This window comes from Stegostoma tigrinum, chromosome 24 (assembly GCF_030684315.1).
Source record: "Stegostoma tigrinum isolate sSteTig4 chromosome 24, sSteTig4.hap1, whole genome shotgun sequence".
NCBI classification, from domain to species: Eukaryota; Metazoa; Chordata; class Chondrichthyes; order Orectolobiformes; family Stegostomatidae; genus Stegostoma; species Stegostoma tigrinum.
Genome location: NC_081377.1, coordinates 40894794 through 40915861, shown reverse-complemented (window position 1 = coordinate 40915861; position 21068 = coordinate 40894794). Strand labels below are relative to the sequence as shown.

General features: G+C 42.0%; 1 protein-coding gene across 2 annotated transcripts in view; it reads right to left on the bottom strand.

The window, feature by feature from the left end:
• The window catches only part of si:dkey-34d22.1 (discoidin, CUB and LCCL domain-containing protein 1), a 127404-nt gene that overhangs the window by 25804 nt on the left and 80532 nt on the right, over window positions 1-21068 (bottom strand). For both annotated transcript variants that reach the window (XM_048557727.2, XM_048557728.2), the window contains exons 5-11: window positions 18815-18887; window positions 13759-13892; window positions 11375-11412; window positions 8263-8463; window positions 6816-6940; window positions 6520-6679; window positions 11-109 (exon numbers count right to left, since the gene is read on the bottom strand). In XM_048557727.2, coding sequence (XP_048413684.1) covers window positions 11-109; window positions 6520-6679; window positions 6816-6940; window positions 8263-8463; window positions 11375-11412; window positions 13759-13892; window positions 18815-18887 — 830 coding nt within the window. The remainder of the gene's footprint in view (window positions 1-10; window positions 110-6519; window positions 6680-6815; window positions 6941-8262; window positions 8464-11374; window positions 11413-13758; window positions 13893-18814; window positions 18888-21068) is intronic.

Genomic DNA, 21068 nt, shown 5'->3' with positions numbered 1-21068 from the left:
TTTATATTACCTGGTGAGTGTTTCTCCACCATCACTGGGTTTACCGAAGTGCTGCTTTCTGTGGGGTGCTCCGTTGGCTTGGGTAAAGGTTTTGAACTACGGGGTATACCTGGAAAGAAAACAAGAGCAGAATAAGTAAACCTCCAAACAAAATCCCTTGGGAGACTCTCCAGACAGCACCATCCTCAAAACCTGTTGCCTCACAATTTGGAGAAGTTTCCTTAGTTGTTCTAGCAACAGACAGCATTTTCTGTATGTTCCCTTTCAGTCTCCCCTTACACTATAATTTATGCTTTGCCCCTTTACATCCTCCTGTTAAGCTCCTCACACTCACCATCTCCTGGTATAACTCAAAATTCCAAGAATTTCATTTACCAAGTTTTTCTTTTCCTCAAGGCTCTTGCAGTACGAGGCAACAGGTAGTAATCCACATCAGTCACAAATTCATTTTCGTGCAAACATTAAAATTCAGAGCGGAGCAGGCCACACAACCCCTTGAACCTGTTGCCCAATCCAATGTAACTGTGTCATTGGCAAGGAGCTAGAGTTTTAAAGTGGAAGGCAGGAGATTTAGAGGGGATTTGAGAAAACGTGTTTCATCCAGATGGAAGTGGGGGTCTAGAATGCAGTGCCTGCGATGGTAGCTATAGAGTTATAAAATCATATAGCATGGAAAGAGACCCTTCAGGCCAACTCATAAATGCTGACCAAGTTTCCTAAACTGAACTAATTCCAATTGTCTGCATTTTGTGTACATCCCTGTTAACCTTCCTATTCATGTACCTCGTCAAATGTCTTTTAAATTTTGTAATTGTACCTGCCTCTATCACTTCCTCTGACAGTTTGTTCCACATGTGCACCACTATCTGTGTGAAAATGTTGCCCCTTAGGTCCGTTTTAAATCTTCCCCTCTTGTTTTAAATCTATGCCCTCTAGTTTTGGACTCCCGCACCCTAGGGAAAAGACTTTGGTTCTTCACCTTATTTATGCCTGTCATGATTTTATAAATCTCAATAATGTCATCTCTCAACCTCCTACACTCTAGGAAAAAAAAAGTCCCAGACTATCCGGCCTCTCCTTATAACTCAAGCCTTCCAGTCTAGGTAACATCCTGGCAAATCTTTTCTGCACCTTTTCCAGTTTCCATCCTTCCTGTAGCAAGGCGACCAGAATTGTATGCAATACACCAAAAGAGGCCTCACCAATGTCCTGTACAACATCCCAGCTCCTATACTCAATGCTCTGACCAATGAAGGAAAATGCCTTATTCACAGCCCTGTCTACCTGTGATGCCACTTTCAAGGAAATATGTACCTGTGCATTGAGGTCTCCTTGATCAGCAACACTCGCCAGGGCCCTGCCATTAACTGAGTTACTCCTGCCTTGGTTTGTCTTACCAAAATGTATTTATCTAAATTAAACTCCATCGACTGATCCTTGGCCCTTTGGCCAAGCTAATCAAGACCTCATTGTACTCTTAGATGACCGTCTTCACTTTTCAGTACACCACCAATTTTGGTGTCATCTGCACACTTACTAACCATGTTCCCTATATTCTCATCCAAATTGTTTATATAAATGACAAACAATAGTGGACTCAGCATCGCGCCTTGTGGAAAATGCTGGTCAAGGCCTCCAGTCTGAACAGCAACCCTTTACCACCACCCTCTGTCTCCTACTGTGAAGCCAAATTTGCATCCATTTGGCTAAGCTTTCCCTTGATCCTATGTGATCTAACCTTACTAACCAGCCTACCACGCAGAACCTTGCTGAAAGCCTTGCTGAAGTCCATTGAAGTTAATGTTCACTGTTGAGGCAGGAAACTGCACAATCTTTAACAAGTACTTGGATGAGCATTTGAAATGTCATAACCTAGTGAGGGAAAGTGGAACTAGTATAGACTTGCTAGTACAGACTTGATGGGCCAGAGGGCCTCTTCTGAACTGAGTGACTGCATGAATGAGATCACAGCTGATCTGGTGACTCCACATTCCCACTTGATCCAATATCCTTTCATGTCCTTGCCCATCAAGGCTAATCCCTACATCTGCCTTAAAAATACTCAAGGACACCGCTTCAGCTAGCATAGGAATACAACCTATGTTGATGATATAACTCTGTCTTGTCAAACGTAGATGTTCTACAAAGTGGTCACCCAGTCTCTGATTCATCTTCCCATTGCAGAGGAGACTATGCTCTGAGCAGCAAATACAGTACACTGGATTGAGTCAGGTGTAGAGCGATCACTGTTTCACCTGGACGGTGAGTGCGGAGCCCTGGACAGTGAGGACTGAGGAGGTAAATGGTCAGACGGTACACCTTCCAGAGAGAGGCCTCAGAAATGTCCACCTTTTTCCTCAATTGAGGATTCCCCACCACAATGGTTGACATGACTTCTACCCTCACCCCTTCCCCCTCAATACCGAAGGGGTCCCCCGGTCCTCATTTATTGCCCCAAGAGCATCCACGTCCAAAGGATCACCAGCCGCCATTTCTGACAGCCCCAGTGGGATACTACTATGAGACTCATATTCCTCTCCCTTTCCTTTTCAGCTTTCAACAGAGACCATTCCCTCTGGGACACCCTGGTCCACTCATCCCCCATTCCCAATACCTCCCCACAGCCCTCTGGTACCTTTCATTGCAATTGCAGAAGGTATAACAACTGCCCATTTACTTCCTCCATCTTCACTATCCAAAGGATCCAGCAATGTTCTGCTCAGTCACCTCAGGCCCTACAACTCTGTCTCGAGAAACGTCTCAAGAAAAAGCAAGAAGCTCTCTTCATTCAATAATATATACTCAACAAAGGATCTTGAGTAGATTTGTAGCTCGGGTTGTGGATGCTATGGTTGGTTCACTCACCAAGCTGCTTCATTACCCTGCTGGGTAACATCATAAGTGCAGCCCCTGATGAAGCGCTGATGTGTTTTCCCACCTAATATTAAAACTCTGTTGGAGTTGATTACCTAATGTTCAGCTTTTCTTTGCAGTGGTGTATAGATAGAATTATACCCTATGTGTTTACTGATGGCCTTCCCAGTGGAGAACGAGGCCTCCAGAAATTCCCATGCTGGGCTCTGTTTGGCCTGTCCTAAGATCCTGGTGATGTCCCAATCGAACTGGTCATTCTCCTTATCCGTGTGAATGGAGATGAGTGCATATTGATTGTGTCCTTTTGTTGCTAGGTGGTGTTCCTGTATTCTTGTGGTCAGCTTCCTTCCCGTCTGTCCGACATAATGACTGTGGCAGGCCTTGCATAGAATGTTGTATATCACGTTGGTTCTGTCTATAGCGGGTAAAGGGTCTTTGGTTTGAGTTAGCAGTTGGTGTAGGGTTGACGTAGGTTTGTGTGCCACCCGGTTTGCCTAATGGTTGTAGGAGTGTTGTGGTCAGTTCGGATTTGTTCTTGATGTATGATAATGTGATGTGTGTCAGGGCGTACTGTATCTTCCTGTTGTTGTTTGAGTGATAGGCAGCGTCAGACCCAGCTGTTCGGGTATCCGTTTTCCTTAAATACTTGTTAGAGGTATTCTTCTTCATTTTGGCGTAGTGCCAGGTTACTGCAGTGTGTTGTCGCTCGTTTGGATAGTGTTTTCATGCAACTTCGTTCGTGGGTGTTGGGGTGATTGCTGCTGAAATTCAGGGCTTGATCCTGTGTGTGGCCTTTCTGCGTACCTTTGTCAGAAATTCCCCAGTGGCTCTGTGTTCTATTGTGATGTCTAGGTGGATTGGCCATTGGAAATGTAGTGCGGTGTGTCTGAGTGGGCACTATTTGGAGGGTTGGACCTATATATACAACATTGCAAAGAAAAATTGGAAATGAGGTAATCAACTCCAACAGACCCCAGAGTTTAAATATCAGACAGGAAAACACAACACCGCTTCTTGGAGGCTGCACTGATGATATTACCCAGCAGGGTAATGAAACGTCTGCAAACTAATGAATCAGCTCAGCGATAGAACCAACCACAATATACTCAACTCTCAGCAATGCATACAGTCAGCATCAGTGCAATTTTTATCCTATTCTATCCACACCAAACTTTATGAGTAAGGCCATCAAGACAATCACAATTATACTTGGATTATGAGCAAGTTTATGGTGAGGGAAAATCTCCAGCAACTGGGATTAAGACGGTCCAGACACATTTCACATGGGATCACACAACTAGAATACAGCAGATTTTTGTACCAATAATCTGGGCTAGGTTCAAATGTAGTTTTCCAAAGCCAAAAGCCAGTGCCTAAGTCACTGCACCATTCAGTCCTCGGTTCCATTTACAATTTTCAAAAAATGTAAGAGAACATTTTTCCCTTCAAAGGAAAGTGATCCAATCTAGTGATGAACTAATCAGCTCAGGAAGGATGTGGATGTATCATGTGATCTCCGAAACAATGACATCATGCAGAAAGCCACATCCTTCTTCAATTTATACATAGCTGTTTATTTGTGTTTCAAACACAGTAATCAAAGCCATATGCAATTTATATTACATTATCTCACCTCAGTGGTTTAAAAAATGATGGTCTATTTCTCTCTGTGTAATAATTATATGGGTCACAACAGACAAATACCCTGCAACGTTCCATTTTTCTCTTTTCAGCTGCAGGATTTGTAACATATCTGAAAGCCTCCTTCAAGTCTAAATTTTTCAATCTTCACTTCCCCTCTCTCTCCTGTGTTAAATTTTTCAGCCTTAACAACTTTACTTAGCTCAGTGTCTTTTTATTCTCACAGTTTGACCCGTCCTGGATCACAGCAAGTGGTTACTCTCAAAGTATGCTGTCAAATTTTGTGATGCACAATATATTAGGATCCTTACAGTGTAGAAGTAGGCTATTCGACCCATCGAGCCCACACCAATCCTCCAGACACACGCCGCTACACTTCCATAGCTAATCCACCTAACCTACACATCCCTGGACCCAACCAACATCAAAGTCGCTGATTCTCATGTGCCATCTTTGTTGCTGAGACAATACTTCTCCACCACTACCTTGCTGCCATCTGTGGCGGACCAACCAATATCAGGGGCACATTGCATCTCATCAATGCTGCCACGTTGCCATTCTGTCAGTGGATTGCCTTCACTGTCGCCAGTGCTGGACCCAACCAACAAAGTTGCCGATCTTCAGGTGCCATCGTTTGCCGCTGGGCCTACTTTGCCAACGTTGCCTGTGCTTGCTTTGGGAAAGTAACTAAGGGGCTCACTCTTCCCCGCGCTGGGCCCAGCCAAGGTCCATGCCCTGGACCCAGCTCGAGACTGTTCAAGGTCTGTGCCCTGGGCCCGTTCTCACCCCTGCTGAGGGTGTGCAAGGTCAGATCAAGGTGAGTAAGTTAAAAAATGAAGAAAAGAGACAGGCAGAAACAGAAATAGAAAAGCTGTCAGAGCAGACAAGCTCTGGCATAGAAACCCTACGCTGCCGCCATTTTGGACCGGTCAGTGAGAGTGATCACAGGGTTGGCCGGTCTTGTAGTTAGCTAGGAGTTACAGCAGGTTTTAATCTTCCAATGTTTCCCTGCAAACTATTAAGATAAGAAAATTGGAATCTTCACACTCTAAAATTTTTAACGCAGAGACATTATTGAACAGTTCCAGATACCAGTTAACTCCCTACTGGAAGTTTAAACTGCCAAGCCAATATCAGGTAGTCAATCTGTCAGGGCCTCCAAGAGATTATTTTCAAAGAATTAATGTCCAGATCTTCTGATTAGGACATGGTCATTTTCTGATTTACCTGGAAAGTTAGGGCTGTAATTCTTTAGGAACAATCCATCGCTTCAAAATATTGAAGTTATTTTGCCTTATTTGATTTTAGAATGTAGGCAACATTTGCAAGGCCACATTTTTGGCTATTCTTAATTGGCCAAAGCGATTGTTTTATAATGAGGAGAGTTCTAAATTCACTTCAGAGAATGCTCGGAGTCAAGGTGTTACAAGCTGGGATAGTATATTGATCAGGGCAAGATCCTCTTCCTGATTGACATTATGTGATTTGGTTGAATTTTACGTTATGACAATATTTATACTACAGTCCCTCCCATCCCAGGGCTCATCCACTTTTGAAGAGAATATAGAAGACTGTTTCAAAAACAGAAATTGCTTGAAAAACTCAACAGGTCTAGCAGTGGAGAGAAAGCTGAGTTAACATTTCAGGTCCAGTGATCCTTACCAGGCCCTTAACATAAGGGTCACGAGACCTGAAATGTTAACTTTGATATCTCTCCACAGACGCTACCTTTTCCAGCAATTTCTGTTTTGCTTTCTGATTTTCAGCATCCGTAGTTCTTTCAGTTGTTTCGTTTGTAGAAGACAGTTTTGCAGTTTTTGTGTGGATATTAGCACCGCTGTCCCCAGGTTATTGATCTGGGGCTGACATCGTACTCAGCCATTCCGAGTAACTAACATTGATGTACATCGCCACACCACGCGCGCGCACACACACACGCGCGCACACACACACACCCCATCATGACGAAAAAAAACCCAAAAAAGTGAAAAGCATGATCTTTACCAATTCGGGTTCTTTGCGAGGCCTTGCAACCAAGCAGCTCCACCTTCATAGCTATTCTTTGGTACCATGTCTGTGGTGTAATGCGAACATACCTCCCCACGAAAGATGGGATAAAGTTGTTGCGAACCGATCGGGGGTCATTCATGTTGCCTTCAAAAATCTTTTGGTTGAAAAGTAAAAGGTAAAAATAAAACAGAGAACAAAAATGTACTTGGGCCCCCAGGAGAAGGTTCTGGAAGTCTATAGTGCAGCATTCAATTATTAAGCATCAGTGTCACAGTTTGACTGAGAATTACCTTGCCTTCCTTGCTGTTTCTAGTCTTATAGGTTCTCCAGGTTTTCCCATCTCTGCTGTAGGAAACCTTATATGTTTTCACATAGAAGTTATACCCGTTTGTCATGCTGCCTTTGGTCACAATCCCTGAAATTATAGGTGGTGCAGAATACATGCTTGTTTACACAGGTAATAGACTTATTATAGAATCCCTACAGTACTGAAGCAGCCCATTTGCCCATTGAGTTCATACCAACCCTCCAAACAGCACCACACCTAGACCCACACCCTTCCTGTAACTCTGCATTTCCCATGGTCAATCCACCTAACCTGCACATGTTTAGACCGTAGGAGAAAACCCACGCAGACACAGACAGAATGTGCAAACTCTACACAGACAGTCGCCTGAGGGTAGAATTGAACCTGGGTGCCTGGTGCTGTGAGGCAGCAGTGCTAACCACTAAGCCAATATGGCATAATAGGATATAATCCACTGGAAAATTTTATTTATATGTTTTGAAAAATTCATAGTCAAGATTGAGTTTACTCAATACCCTTATTTATAGGAAGAGTTACATTTCATAACCACAGGACACGCAATGTGTTCTATTAAAGCATTCAATAAGAAAACGGCATTCAAACCAACAAATAACAAATAAAAATACTCAAAAGCAGCAAAAAGATTTACTTTTGAAGCAGAAATGTATTTGTGAAGTGTTGCTGGGGGCCCAATCTATAGGCAAGGTTAAATTCCAGGGCTGACTGGGGTGCTGAGCAGAAGTGAAACAGCTGGTGCCTTGCTGCTGAATCCAAATACTTGGTCTTACCAACTTGGAACAAAGTTGCAGACTATTTACAGTGCACATTCAGTACTCATGACACAACATCTGAAATCTTCAAGCAATTTTGAATGCACACAATTATGGATTCATGTACAACTTAACTGAGTTCTTTGATTCTGATAAAAATTGGATAGATGGTGGAATAGTGAGTTTGCCCACTGCCTTTTCACCTCTCAATCCAAGTCCCTACTTAGTGGGCTCAACGCCACTTTCTATCGCCGGTTGCAAATGTCCAAAGAAAATTAAAATCACACAGCTTTGGATCCAGTCAGTATAGGAACACATCATAACATTTCCCATAATTTATCACAAAATGATTCCATCTCATTAGTAGTAGAAAATAGGTATGCAATAACCTAGCCTTGTTAACAGGGCGCAGGAACAGTTACCGATGGTTCACACTGTGGTCTGTAAGGGCATAAATTCTGCTGACAAATGTACAAACAAGAAACAAGAGCAGACCTCTCGGCCCTTCGAGCCTGCTTCCCTATTCAATAAAATCATGGCTGATGTGATTTTAACTTCAAGTCTGCAATCCTGAATATCCCCAATAATCTTCAAAACTTTTGAAAATCATGGACCATAATTTGTTGAAACCAAAACTTGTCTATTTAATATTGCACTGACCTGTGACGTTCTTCCGTTCTCCCAAGTCTATTTTCAGCCATTGGCCCTCAGTGAGTGAGTCTGCTGCCCATGCCCATGGATGCCCATCGTTGCTGATATCTGCTTTGTCAGGGGACCAGATATGCCACTCTCCAATGTTGTTCTTTTCTTTCCAAGAGGATGAGGCATTAAAGTGTCTGGTCTTCAAGGCAGTATCGCAATCTAAGAAGAGTGAAACAAGTGACAAATCTCCATAGATATTAATTTAAATTCCAGATTTAGATTTATTTATTCATTGCATGTACTGAGTATAGAAGCATGTAAGTACAGCAAAAAGTGTACAGTCACCATGCACTGGCCCCCTCTTGGATTGTATGGAGCGAAAAAGCATCTCTTTTCAGCTCAGGCAGTGCCAGTGGCACTGAAGAAGGGTCTAGGCCTGAAATGTCAGCTTTCCTGCTTCTCTGATGCTGCTTGGCCTGCTGTGTTCATCCAGCTCTACACCTTGTTATCTCAGTGACACTATGATTGGTTAAGCTGCAGATCTTAATAATGACTCATTTGCAGGGGTTGTAGAGGCCAATAAGTATCAATGGATCCAAATCAACGAGGAGTCAGTTAGGGGTGAACTTCAAACCGTAATTGTCCCTTTTACACCCATCAAATAAACGGTGAGAAAGTGAAGTGCACCTCAGTCACTCAGAAGAAACCTAAGGTTCAATGGATGCAATAGTCAGGTGGATCAATAAGTGGTTAATGTCCTCCACACCTTGAGGGGACATATTGTGACTGAAAGAATCCTTCAAAGAGAAAACAAAAAGCTTCTGATCCTAAAATCTTACACAGTACGTAGCTGGCTTGTTATCTGTACCAATAACTGATTGATATAGAATACTTTCCTAGCTAAAGCTCGTTCAGCTGAAATGAATTTTATTTGCAAAGACACATGATCTTCTCAAATCCCTTCTTAAATAACACTTTGAAGTAACTAAGGAAAATCAGTTTGTTCACATTGGTTTTCAGGGACTGGAGTTGGAACTTACAACATCTTTAATTAATCTCAGGATGTGGATATTTACATTCTCAGAAATGGTACAGATCACAATTTAGCTGAATTATAGCAGAATAATAAGCCAGGCATACCAATTGCTGTCAGAACCGAGGCTATTGTTTGATTTATATAATGGGAAATATCATGAAACGTATACTCACTCAATAAGAATACTGCTGACATTACATTATCAGACAGAAAAACAACTGCCAGCCAATCTCCACTCCACTGAGCAATTTCAGCAGCAAAAACCAAATAAACTGGACTAATAAATTAAAATCCACATTTTGTCAAACATTTCACCTTCTAGAGGCACTGGCCTGATAGCTATCTTACAAAAGCAACATGTTTCATTAGTGCTGGTATGCATCTCACTGCACAGGCTCGGAAATGCCATGGTGAGAACTTCCTGTAGAAGCTGGTAGAACTCATAATTTTCACACTATCAACTGATTAAAAAGAAAATTATTTACTCCATTTATAGCCAGCAGTATTTTGAGTTTATTAAAAGACTTAATAACAAATAAAGTTATCTGCCTAATCCTACCATCGCAGACAGTAAACCTTACAGACAAGACTGCACAACAGTAGCTTGAATTCAGGATTCCAGAGATATTCTAGCCAATTTACGCACAAATGTGTAATCCTGCAGTGCCTATTTTAAAGTCGTTTAAAGCGAGTCTGTCAGATCTCATTTATCTAAATGTGGCAATCTTCAACTATTACCATAAAAATATCACCTTTATTTATTGCTAGAAGTCAATAGCTCACTTATTACTGTTCCTACGCAGCAGGCATCACAAATTCTGGAACAGGAAATTATAGTCTATTACGCAGTTAGGCAGGATCTTGCTTTGTGTCAGATGGTTGTCATGCTAGCCTATGGAACAGTAGTCATTACTGTTCAAAATAGCTATTTGCATATGTTGCCACATTCCTAAGATACATGATAAAATCCTATATAAATGCAAGCTAGTTGTTTCTGCCAATTAAAATTGAGAGTCTGGTACAACCCACCTCTCCACATCCTAAAAGCTCTGGCCTATTAAATTCAAGTATACATGCACATTCAAGGAATCTTGTGGTGTGGATGTAGAGTCCCGACCTCTGAGTCAGGAAACCTAGGTTCATGTCCCACCTGTTCTAGAGGAGTGTCTTAATATTTCTGACCGGGTTGATAAGGGAAACTAGCTACATACACATCAGAGACAGGGAAGGCCACTTGGCCTCTGCGGCCTTTGCCACCCTTCAACATGACTCATCAAGTTGTGGCCTCACTACATTTCCAGCAACCCCCTAATTTTTGACTGTCTTGCTGGTCAAGAATCTACCTGTCTCTGCCTCAAATGTGTTCAATGACCTTGCTTCCAATGCTCTCTGGGGAGGAGCGTTCCAGAATCTAAGAGAAAGGAATCATCCACATCTCCATCGCAGATGGGAGGTGCCTTATTTCTAAACTGTGTCCTCTAGTTCTAACTTCTCCCACAAGGAAAATCTTCCTCTCACTGTCCACTCGATCGGGTCACCTCGAGATCGTCTATGTTTCAATAATTATTACCCATGCTTTCGCCCTTGTTGTTAAGTCTCATTTTAGTAGAACAGGATCATCCTGGAGGACCCGGTCTCCTTATGTCTCCACAATAACCTGCTTTCTCAGTTCACTTTTCAACTCTCACCTCTAACACAAAGCATAAGGACCTTAAGAATACTCTTAATCTCAAGAGATAAAATTATCTCCAAAAATACGATGTAACTAAGTACAATGAGACATTTCTATTTTAAAAGATGCTTTATGTTTGAAGTTACCCTCCCTTTTGTGGAAACACAAATTATTACCGATGTGTTCCATGAAAACTGCTGATTCATGTGGAATTTGGTGAGGGAGTAAAACTACTTTAATCATCTGTCATTCTGGCCGTGGGCCAAGAGTTTCACATCGTACAATTGCTTCCATTTGCAAAATTGTACTGACTGCTTCATCCTAACTGTAATGGTGCATGTAACAGTTTTCTGTCTCCACTTGTAGAGATTGTTTGACCATTTCTGTGAACAATATGGTACCATTAAAGTTTGTTCTTTTACCTTTCCTGATTGTGATCCGTTTTTCAGACAAAGAACCTCTGGAAGAAATGGAGACATTAAAGATTAAGAATGATCATTGAACCAGATTCCTTAAGCAAAATGTACATCATTTCACTATGAAAGGGCTTTTACTGATGCAGTTTAAATGTAATACACAAGCCTTTCTGAAGCTTAATAATGATTTGCACTTGTTTACTTTTTTGTGCATTTTGGCTGAGGCAGTCATGTACTAAATATTAAATAATATTTTTAGTACCTCATTCTCTAAGCAAGATAGTTTGAGTTCAAGTTTCCATCAATCCAGGCAATGCAATTTATGCATTGTTTCCATATTTGGCCCTTTCCTGGCACCCACAACACCGAAAGAAAATGAAACTCAAATAAAATGTATTGTCCCACGAATGAAGTCAAGTTGTTCATATTTTGAAAATGAAATGCCTCACTGAGGCCCAGAGGCACATTTTTAAGTCACAAAATCCTGCAAAATGTGGGTAGGATCTTCCATTTGGTGTTGGGAGCTTGACGGCAGGATCAGTTCAAGGTGTCAATCCCATACTGTGTTGGGATTGGTCATCTCGACATAATTCTCCAAGGAATGGCCAATTAGTGCCCAGAGGATGCACTTGCACTTTCAAGTGAGGATTCTGGGCAGCGTCTTGATGTTGGATGACCAACAAGAAGTCCTCCAGCACTTGTCTGCTGTTTCAGGAAGTGAGGCAGTGGTTCTGTCATGATGAAGGCACTCAGCACCTTCAGTTGTACACAAAAATAAAACTTGCCACAGCTGTGGCTAGCCTCCTGCTCCTTCCTCAGTGTGGGAATGGTGGGGTAAATTTGTCTTTACATTGACCTCTGCCCAACTCCCTCATTCCCCACGGGAAGCCATAATCTTTCAATATGTTTTGACCACCCCAGAGCATTTTCCTGTTCAAAGACAAATTCCTGTCAGTGTGGGATATAGGCACAAACAGGGACCTTAATGTGGCTCCATTAACTACCACCACAATGTGTCTTTCACAAAATCAGCTGGCAAACTGACAGTTGAGAAACTCCAGGCTTCCCTGGTACTCATCCTGCCTCTGCCTCATAATCAAATCCTGCCCTGTGTTTTTTCCTGTAAAACTAATCCAAAGAATGGATATGTTGCAATCATGATTTTTGATAAAAGACAGGTTTTGTAATTAAAACATTAAGGGCTGAATCTTAAGGCTTTTCGTCCTGATGAGACTTATATCACGTTGTTTGGAAGGATTTTTGCTGTAAGGTCCAACAACATCTCTCACCATATCTCACCAAACAATTCCCTACCCCACTCCCTAAGGCAATCCACACGTCCAGTTCAAGCCCCATCTGACCACGTGCTGTTCCCATAACTGTTGGCTGAAGGTGCAATGTGCAAGGCAGGTTTGTTGTGATCAGCCAGGTAGAGTCAGAGTGCGTGAGCATTATGAGAGCTAGCAATGAACTTGGAGGTACGGCCTGGTCCAGTCCATGTGCTGGGCTCATGTCCAGACAGCGTCTGTGCTGTAGCATTTGAATGATAGTTGCTGGTGCAGCATTGAAGTGCAGACACATACTGTACGTATGTATTCTGAGGGGTTTATGGGACTGGCAGATGTTGGATGGACTTGGGGTATGTATATGGTAGATGCGCATGAGACCATAAGATATAGGAGCAGAATTAGGCCATTCTGCCTATCGAGTCCACTCTGCCATTCAATCATGGCCAATTTGTTTCTCAACCCCACTTTCCCCGCAACTCTTGATCCCATGGAGTGTACCCTGAGATGTTGGCGGCTGGTGGCCATCATGGAGGTACTTTGGAGCAAGCAGTGTGTTGCAGTCACCAGGAACCTGCTCCAACTTCCATGCTAAGAATTCGCAATATCTAGTTTGACCAGTGCATTTGGTAAGAGAGGAAGTTTAATATTGAAAACCAGAGTTGTTCTATTAATAATAGTGTTTAACAAGCAATAAAGTCCCCCAAAACAAGAACAAAAGTTGCTGGAAAAGCTCAGCAGGTCCGGCAGCATCTGTGGAGGGAAATCAGAGTTAACATTCCAGTGCCCCTTCCTCAGAAGGAGGGGCTGACTTTTATTTCTTTCCACAGACTGCTGAACTTTTCCAGCAATTTCTGTTTCTGATTTACAGCATCCACGGTTCTTTCAGTTTTTATTAATTTCTCCTTCATTGGCAGCTGGCTGCTGCTTTGCGAGAAATCAAAAACATGCAGTGAGATGTGAGAGGAATTGGAATTTCTGCTGGCATTTCCCAAATTAGCCGCTGTGGCACCGACACCATTTCTCTGGGCATTTGTGCCTGTGCTATGGGAGCAAACCATGAGACGCACCAAAGAAACTGCAACTGGAGTTTATCCTACTTACGTTCTAGTTAAAATTCCATTTGCAGAAGCTGCTTCGTATAGAGTGATGCCTTTGTTCAGAATTGCTGAGAATTGACCTCCCAGCTCATCTGCTATTGCACCAGCATGGAGAGCTGCTTTACACAAGACAGATGTCTATGGGATAGAAAGTAATGTGTTATCTTCAACTCATTTCATAAACATGGTTAATACATGTTAAACCAAGTCAGGATGGGTGGTGCCACCTTCATCATTGATACTTCAAGTGACAGCTATCCTAACACGGCTCTTCACAATGCTTGAAGTCTCAAATGTACATGGCATTTGACAACAACAACTTATATTTATGTAGCTCTTTTAATGTAACAGACTGTCCCAAGGCAATTTGCAGGGACATTATTAAACAAAAAGTATACTCAGCCAACAAAATATTGGGATGGAGTGTGAATCAAGTGGATCATGGAGGGCAGTGAATCTGTGGATTTCTTTACCCTAGAAGGCTATTGAAGCTGGGTCGTTAAGTATATTAAAGGCTGAGATAGATAGATTCTTAATCAGGAAGAGAATCAAGGATTATAGGGAAAAGGCAGGAGAGTGGAGTTTGCAGCAGTGGAGGGTTTGAGCTATAAGGAGAGGCTGAATAGGCTGGGGCTATTTTTCCTGGAATTTTAGAGGTTGAGGGGTTATAGCGGTCATTAAATCATAAGGGACATGGATAGGGTGAATAGTCAAGGGCTTTTCCCCAGGGTTGGGGAGTCTGAAACTAGAGGGCATAGGTTTAAGGTGAGAGGGGTAAGGTATAAAATGACCTAAGGGGCAACGTTTTCACACAGAGGGTGACGTGTGTATGGAACAAGCAGCCACAGTAGGTGGTGGAGGCTGGTACAATTACAACATTTAAAAAGCATCTGGATGGGTATGTGAATAGGAAGAGTTTTGAGGGATATGGGTCAAATGCTGGCAAATGGGACTAGATCAGTTTAGGACATCTGGTCAGCATGGACAAGTTGGACCGAAGGGTCTGCTTCCATGTTGTAGAACACTATGACTCTATGGAGTTTAAGTCATCTGCCTAATTTCATCTTACATGGCTCAGCGCCTAATTTCCATTTTACAAACACCACCTCTACCTCTGGGAAAATGCTCTGGGTTTGTTAATACATTAAAGGCATTATATAAATTGAAGTTGCATTTGGCCAGGACAGCCACTCATTGGAATTTTAGCATTTAGAAAGGAAATGGTGGCATGTAAACATGTTACATTGTAGTTAGAATCCCCCAGCAATTGTGGTGCGACTGTAGTTTATAATTGAAAACAATGATGGGAAATGCACAATGACACAAGAGTCTGTAACGTAATAAAAAGAAGATATTAACCAACACTATTCCAATTTATTTATCCTTATCGAAAACACTTTACAATTACAAAAGAAAATTGAGCTCAAATCAAAGAGACCTAGGAGTGCAGGTTCACAGTTCCTTGAAGGTGGAGTTGCAAGAAGGTAGGATAATGAAGAAGGTATTTGGAACGCTTCCCTTTATTAGTCAGTGCATTGAGTATTGGAGTTGGGAGCAAATGTTGAGAATCTACTGGACATTGATTATGCCACTTTTGGAATATTGCATTCAATTCTGGCCTCCCTGCTATAGAAATGGTGTTGTGAACCTTGAAATGGTTCAGAAAAGATTAACAAGGATGTTGCCAGGATTGCAGGGTTTGAGCTACAGGGAGAGGCTGAATAGAAGGACATGTTCTTCCTGAAGTGTTAGAGGCTGAAGGGTGACATTATAGGGGTTTATAAAATCATGAGGGGCATAGATAGGGTGAAGGGCCATGGTCTTTCCCTCAGAGTAGGGGAGTTCAAAACTAGAGGGTATAGGTTTAAGGTGAGAGGGGAAAGATTTAAAAAGAGACCTAAGGGGCAACCTTTTCATGCAGAGGGTGGTATGTGTATGGAACAAGCTGCCAGAGGAAATGGCAGAGGCTGGTGTTATTACAACATTTAAAAGGCATCTGGATGGGTGTATGAATAGGAACAATTTAGAGGGATATGGGTCAAATGCTGGTAAATGGGACTAGATTAATTTAAGGTATTTGGTTGGCATGAACTAGATGGACTGAAGGCTTGGTTCCATGCTATGCATTTCTATGACATTTGCGGATGATTTTAAAAAAAGTGGAGGGACAGGAAGTATTGAGGAGGCGGGTAGTCAGAGAAGGATTTAGACAGGTTAGCAGAGTGGGCAAAGAAGTGGCAGATGGAATACAACATGGGGAAGTGTGAGGTCATGCACTTTTGATAAGAAAAATAGAGGCATGGGCTATTTTTTAAATGGGGAGAAAATTCAGAAATCTTAAATGCAAATGGACTTGGAAGTCCTGGTCCAGGATTCTCTTATGGTAAACTTGCAGATTGAATCAGTAGAAGGTCAAATACAATGTTGGCATTTATTGCGAGACAATGAGAATATAAAAGCAGGGATGTAACATGCTGGTCAGATCACATTTGGAATATTGTGAGCAAATTTGGGCCCCATACCACAGGAAGGATGTACAGGCCCTGGAGTGGGCCCAGAGGAGGTCCATGAGAATGATCCCAGGAATGAACACCTTAACCTATGAGAAACATTTGAGGACTCTGGGTGTATGCTTGGAGTTGAGAAGGATGAGGGGAAATCTAATTGAAACTTACATAAAACTGAAAGGCTTGTACAGAGTGAGTGTTGGGAAGATGTTTCCATTGGCAGGAGAAACTAGGACCCAGGGCACAGCCTTAGAGCAAAGGGAAGATCCTTTAGTTCGGAGATAGAAGAGAGTGGTGAACCTATGGAATTCACTGCCACAGAAGGCTATGAAGGCCAGGTCATTGAGTATATTTAAAACAGAGATGAATAGGTTCTTGATTGTTAAGGGTCAAGGGTTATGGAGAGACAGTGTGAGAATGGGGTTGAGAAACTTATCAGCCATGATTGCATAGTAGGGCAGACATGATTGGCTGAGTGGCCTAACTTCTGCTCCTATATCATATGTTCTTATGGGCTCTATGACTCCATCCAGATGGATCTTTTGGATTCATTAGCAAAAAATTCAGCGAGGAAACGAAAAACCCAAAGGACATTGAGATGTCCATAGTGATCATAATTAATTTGATTCCAATAAGTGGTATAGATTAAAATTTCCTTTCATTATTTCTGCACATATACTGAACTTTTACAGAACTACATGATGAGGGCAAAATGGAGCTGCAGACTGACTGTAATCTGAATATCTCTTCTCTTGCTGCAGCGCAAGTTGACAAATATGAAACAGAGCTCTAAGAAAGAAAGGACCAACATATAATGTTTGGCAATGGGTTCTTCAATTTCTACAACAAGAGGAGAATTTTAACTTTGCATTAACTAATTGAGGTAAACCTGTTAATATAATATCACTGAGAAAATCCAACAGCTGGGCTTCACAAAGTGAGAGTCAATGCCCTAAGTGGGATCACAAGTTGGAATTTTGGGTTCCTGAGCTCTCAGACAGCAATCTTCGGAATTCTACATCACACACAGTGGGTAGTCAACACTTGATCTTTAAATATATTCAAGGCTGAGATCGACAGCTTTTGGAAATTTTTGCACAGTAATGGAATTGAGAAAAATGGGCGATTGAGCAAGAAAGAGGAGTTGAAACTAACCTTCAGCCAAACTTTGGGCTAAAGGGGTCATACTGCCTACTCTTGTTTCTATTTATCAAACTCTTGTACTGAATACAGAATCCAACATATTTAATTCTCTAGTTGTCATAATCTCTGAAAAACACAATTATGTACAACTTAGTCAGATGTCACATGATTCCAGGTTATAGTTCAATGTTTTTGTTCCGGGCTGCAGCTGTTCACCTTATATGTTAATGATCTGGATAAAGGGACTGGGGGCATTCTGGTGAAGTTTGCCGATGATACGATGATAGGTGGACTGGCAGGGAGTACTGAGGAGGTGGGGAGGCTGCAGAAAGATTTAGACAGTTTAGGAGAGTGGTCCAGGAAATGGCTGATGAAATTCAACGTGAGCAAATGCGAGGTTTTGCACTTTGGAAAAAAGAATACAGGCATGGACTATTTTCTAAACGGCAAGAAAATTCGTAAAGCAGAAGTACAAAGGGATCTGGAAGTGGTGGTCCAGGATTCTCTAAAGATTAACTTGCAGGTAGAGTCCGTGATTAAGAAAGCGAATGGAATGTTGTTGTTTATCTCAAGAGGGTTGGAATATAAAAGCAGTGATGTGCTTCTGAGGCTTTATAAAGCTCTAGTTAGGCCCCATTTAGAATACTATGTCCAATTATTGGCCCCATACCTCAGGAAGGACATACTGGCGCTGGAGCATGTCCAGCGGAGATTCACACAGATGATCCCTGGAATGATAGGTTTAACGTACGATGAGCGGCTAAGGATCCTGGGATTGCATTCATTAGAGTATAGAAGGTTGAGGGGAGATCTAATAGAAACTTACAAGATAATGTATGGCTTAGAAAGGGTGGACGCTGGGAAGTTGTTTCCGTTAGGCGGAGAGACTCGGCCACGTGGGCACAGCCTTAGAATTAGAGGGGGTAAATTTAAAACAGAAATGAGCAGACATTTCTTCAGCCAGAGAGTGGTGGGCCTGTGGAATTCATTGCCATGGAGCGCAGTGGAGGCCGGGACGCTAAATGTCTTCAAGACAGAGATCGATAAATTCTTGATCTCACAAGGAATCAAGGGCTACTGGGAGAGTGCAGAGAATTGGAGTTGAAATGCCCATCAGCCATGATTAAATGGCAGAGTGGACTCGATGGGCCGAATGGCCTTACTTCCACTCCTATGTCTTATGGTCTGAGGGTCTTAAATCATAAGCTTTGAGAGCGGTGCTCTTTTGTTGGGCTATAACCTGGTGTCGTGTGACTTCCGGCTTTATCCACCCGAAGTCCAACACCGGCACCTATACATCATGAACAACTTAACTGAGCAGTGACCTGATAAAAATGCTGTTGTATTAATACATAGATGATTTCCAAAAGAAAAATCGGTTGCTTGTTTAATTTATTGATTTAAACTCACATCACGATAACCCTGTTGAAGGTTTCCCCAAACTTCACCAACGACATCTTTACAACCTGCTGGACAATATTTACTATAACGTAAACAAAAGGAATGGTTACCACAAAGCAAGTGAATAACAGTAAAGAGCTCAGTGAAGTCATCACTGACATGAAATGCATCCTGTATGATTTGTGTTTGAAAAGTGCTTTTGCATTTCTGCTCAAGCATGCAGAGATCAGTCTTAGAAAAACTCTTCAAACACAATTTGTGATCTTCAAGTGCCACCTTCTCTTATAAGTGCCACTGGACCTTTTAAAACCCATTGGAGGGCAAATCAGAAAGACATACATCATTTTTGTTGACTCCCTTTATGGACCCAGGAACTGTTGCATCTGAAGAGATTGCCTCAGGCATTGAGTTGACTTTCTTTATAACGGCCTAAACGTTGCAATAGGAATAAAGAGGGGCCAGCAGAACTTATGTTATTATGGAGTAAATCTGAAAATAACTTCCAGCATTCACACATATAGAGTCACTAAAATAGATTAAAACGGGTTTAATTTTATTTTAAATTTCCAACAATAATAGATAAATAGAGTTGGAGATAATGGGAACTGCAGATGCTGGAGAATCCAAGATAATAAAGTGTGAGGCTGGATGAACACAGCAGGCCAAGCAGCATCTCAGGAGCACAAAAGCTGACGTTTCGGGCCTAGACCCTTCATCTTCCTCTCTGATGAAGGGTCTAGGCCCGAAACGTCAGCTTTTGTGCTCCTGAGATGCTGCTTGGCCTGCTGTGTTCATCCAGCCTCACATTTTATTATCTTAGATAGATAGAGTTGATAGCCAGAGACTATTTCCCAGGGCAGAAATGGCTATCACGAGGGGTCATAGTTTTAAGCTGGTTGGAGGAAAGTATAGAGAGGATGTCAGAGGCGGGTTCTTTACACAGAGAGTTGTGAGAGCATGGAATGTGTTGCCAGCAGCAGTTGTGGAAGCAAAGTCATTGGGGGCGTTTAAGAGACTGCTGGACATGCATATGGTCACAGAAATTTGAGGGCGCATACATGAGGATCAATGGTCAGCACAACTTTGTGGGCTGAAGGGCCTGTTCTGTGCTGTACTGTTCTATGTTCTATGTAATAATGAAAATCTGAAGGAATTAAATTCCAAATTGATGCCAGTTAATTTTCAGGACAAGACAAGTTATTTTGTTGGTCCACACATAGAGAATGGGAGAATATTGTGGCTGTGGTTGTAAACGGCCCTGCTTTTTTGAGGTTTTTTTTCACTGTTGAAGCTGATTTCCTCAATTTCTTGAAGTAGGAATTATTTTTTATTCGCTATTGCATTGTTTTGGACAACATTTGAGAGACAAGTGGATGGGTAAGTGAACAGGGAGGGTTTAAGAGGGATATGGGCTAAATGCCAGCAAGTGGGATATGTGGTCAGCATGGACAAGATGGGCCGAAGGGTCTGTTTCCACGCTGTACATCTGTATGACTCTATGACTCTACATAGAGTTAAACTTGGAAACTGTGAACTTGCTGTCCAAGTCGCCCTGCTCCTCTGCCAGCTTTGCCACACCGACAACTTGGCAAGACACTTGCCAACTATACACATGGATCTGCAGCATTATCCTTCTCCAAGCACTAAACAAACACCCCTGAAAATTTTGGGCTTGTGCACTCAAGAATAAATGTGTTTTTAATGTCTTAATTTTTCACATTTTTCATTTTCGCATTGCTAACAGTGTGGTAAATATTAATTCCTTGCGATTCCTATGGGACTGAAAAATAGCTTTTATTTGTTTGGAACCTCACTCTTTCAGATTTTAATTAACGTTGGAAATTTCAAACAAGTTATATTTTAAACATTTTTTACTTAACTTTGTGTCTCTCTGCCGTAATCTCAACATGTTTCCCTTCTCTTTGTTCTGTGTTGTGCACACAATTTTTCTAATTAATTAAATGTTCTAACTTACTGGTTTGGGTTCTCAATTAGAATTATTCACTTTGTTTGTTTGAGGAAGCACCTTATTGCTTGCCATGCTCATCTAGTTCCCAGAGCTGCTACTGATGGTGTGTTACAGATAGTAGGAACTGCGAAAGCTGGAGAATCAGAGATAACAAGGTGTAGAGCTCGGTGAACACGGCAGGCCAAGCAGCATCAGAGGAGCAGAAGGCTGACGTTTCGGGCCTAGACCCTTCATCAGAAAAGGGTGTGGGGGGGAACAGTTCTGAAATAAATAGGGAGAGAGGGGGAGGCGGAT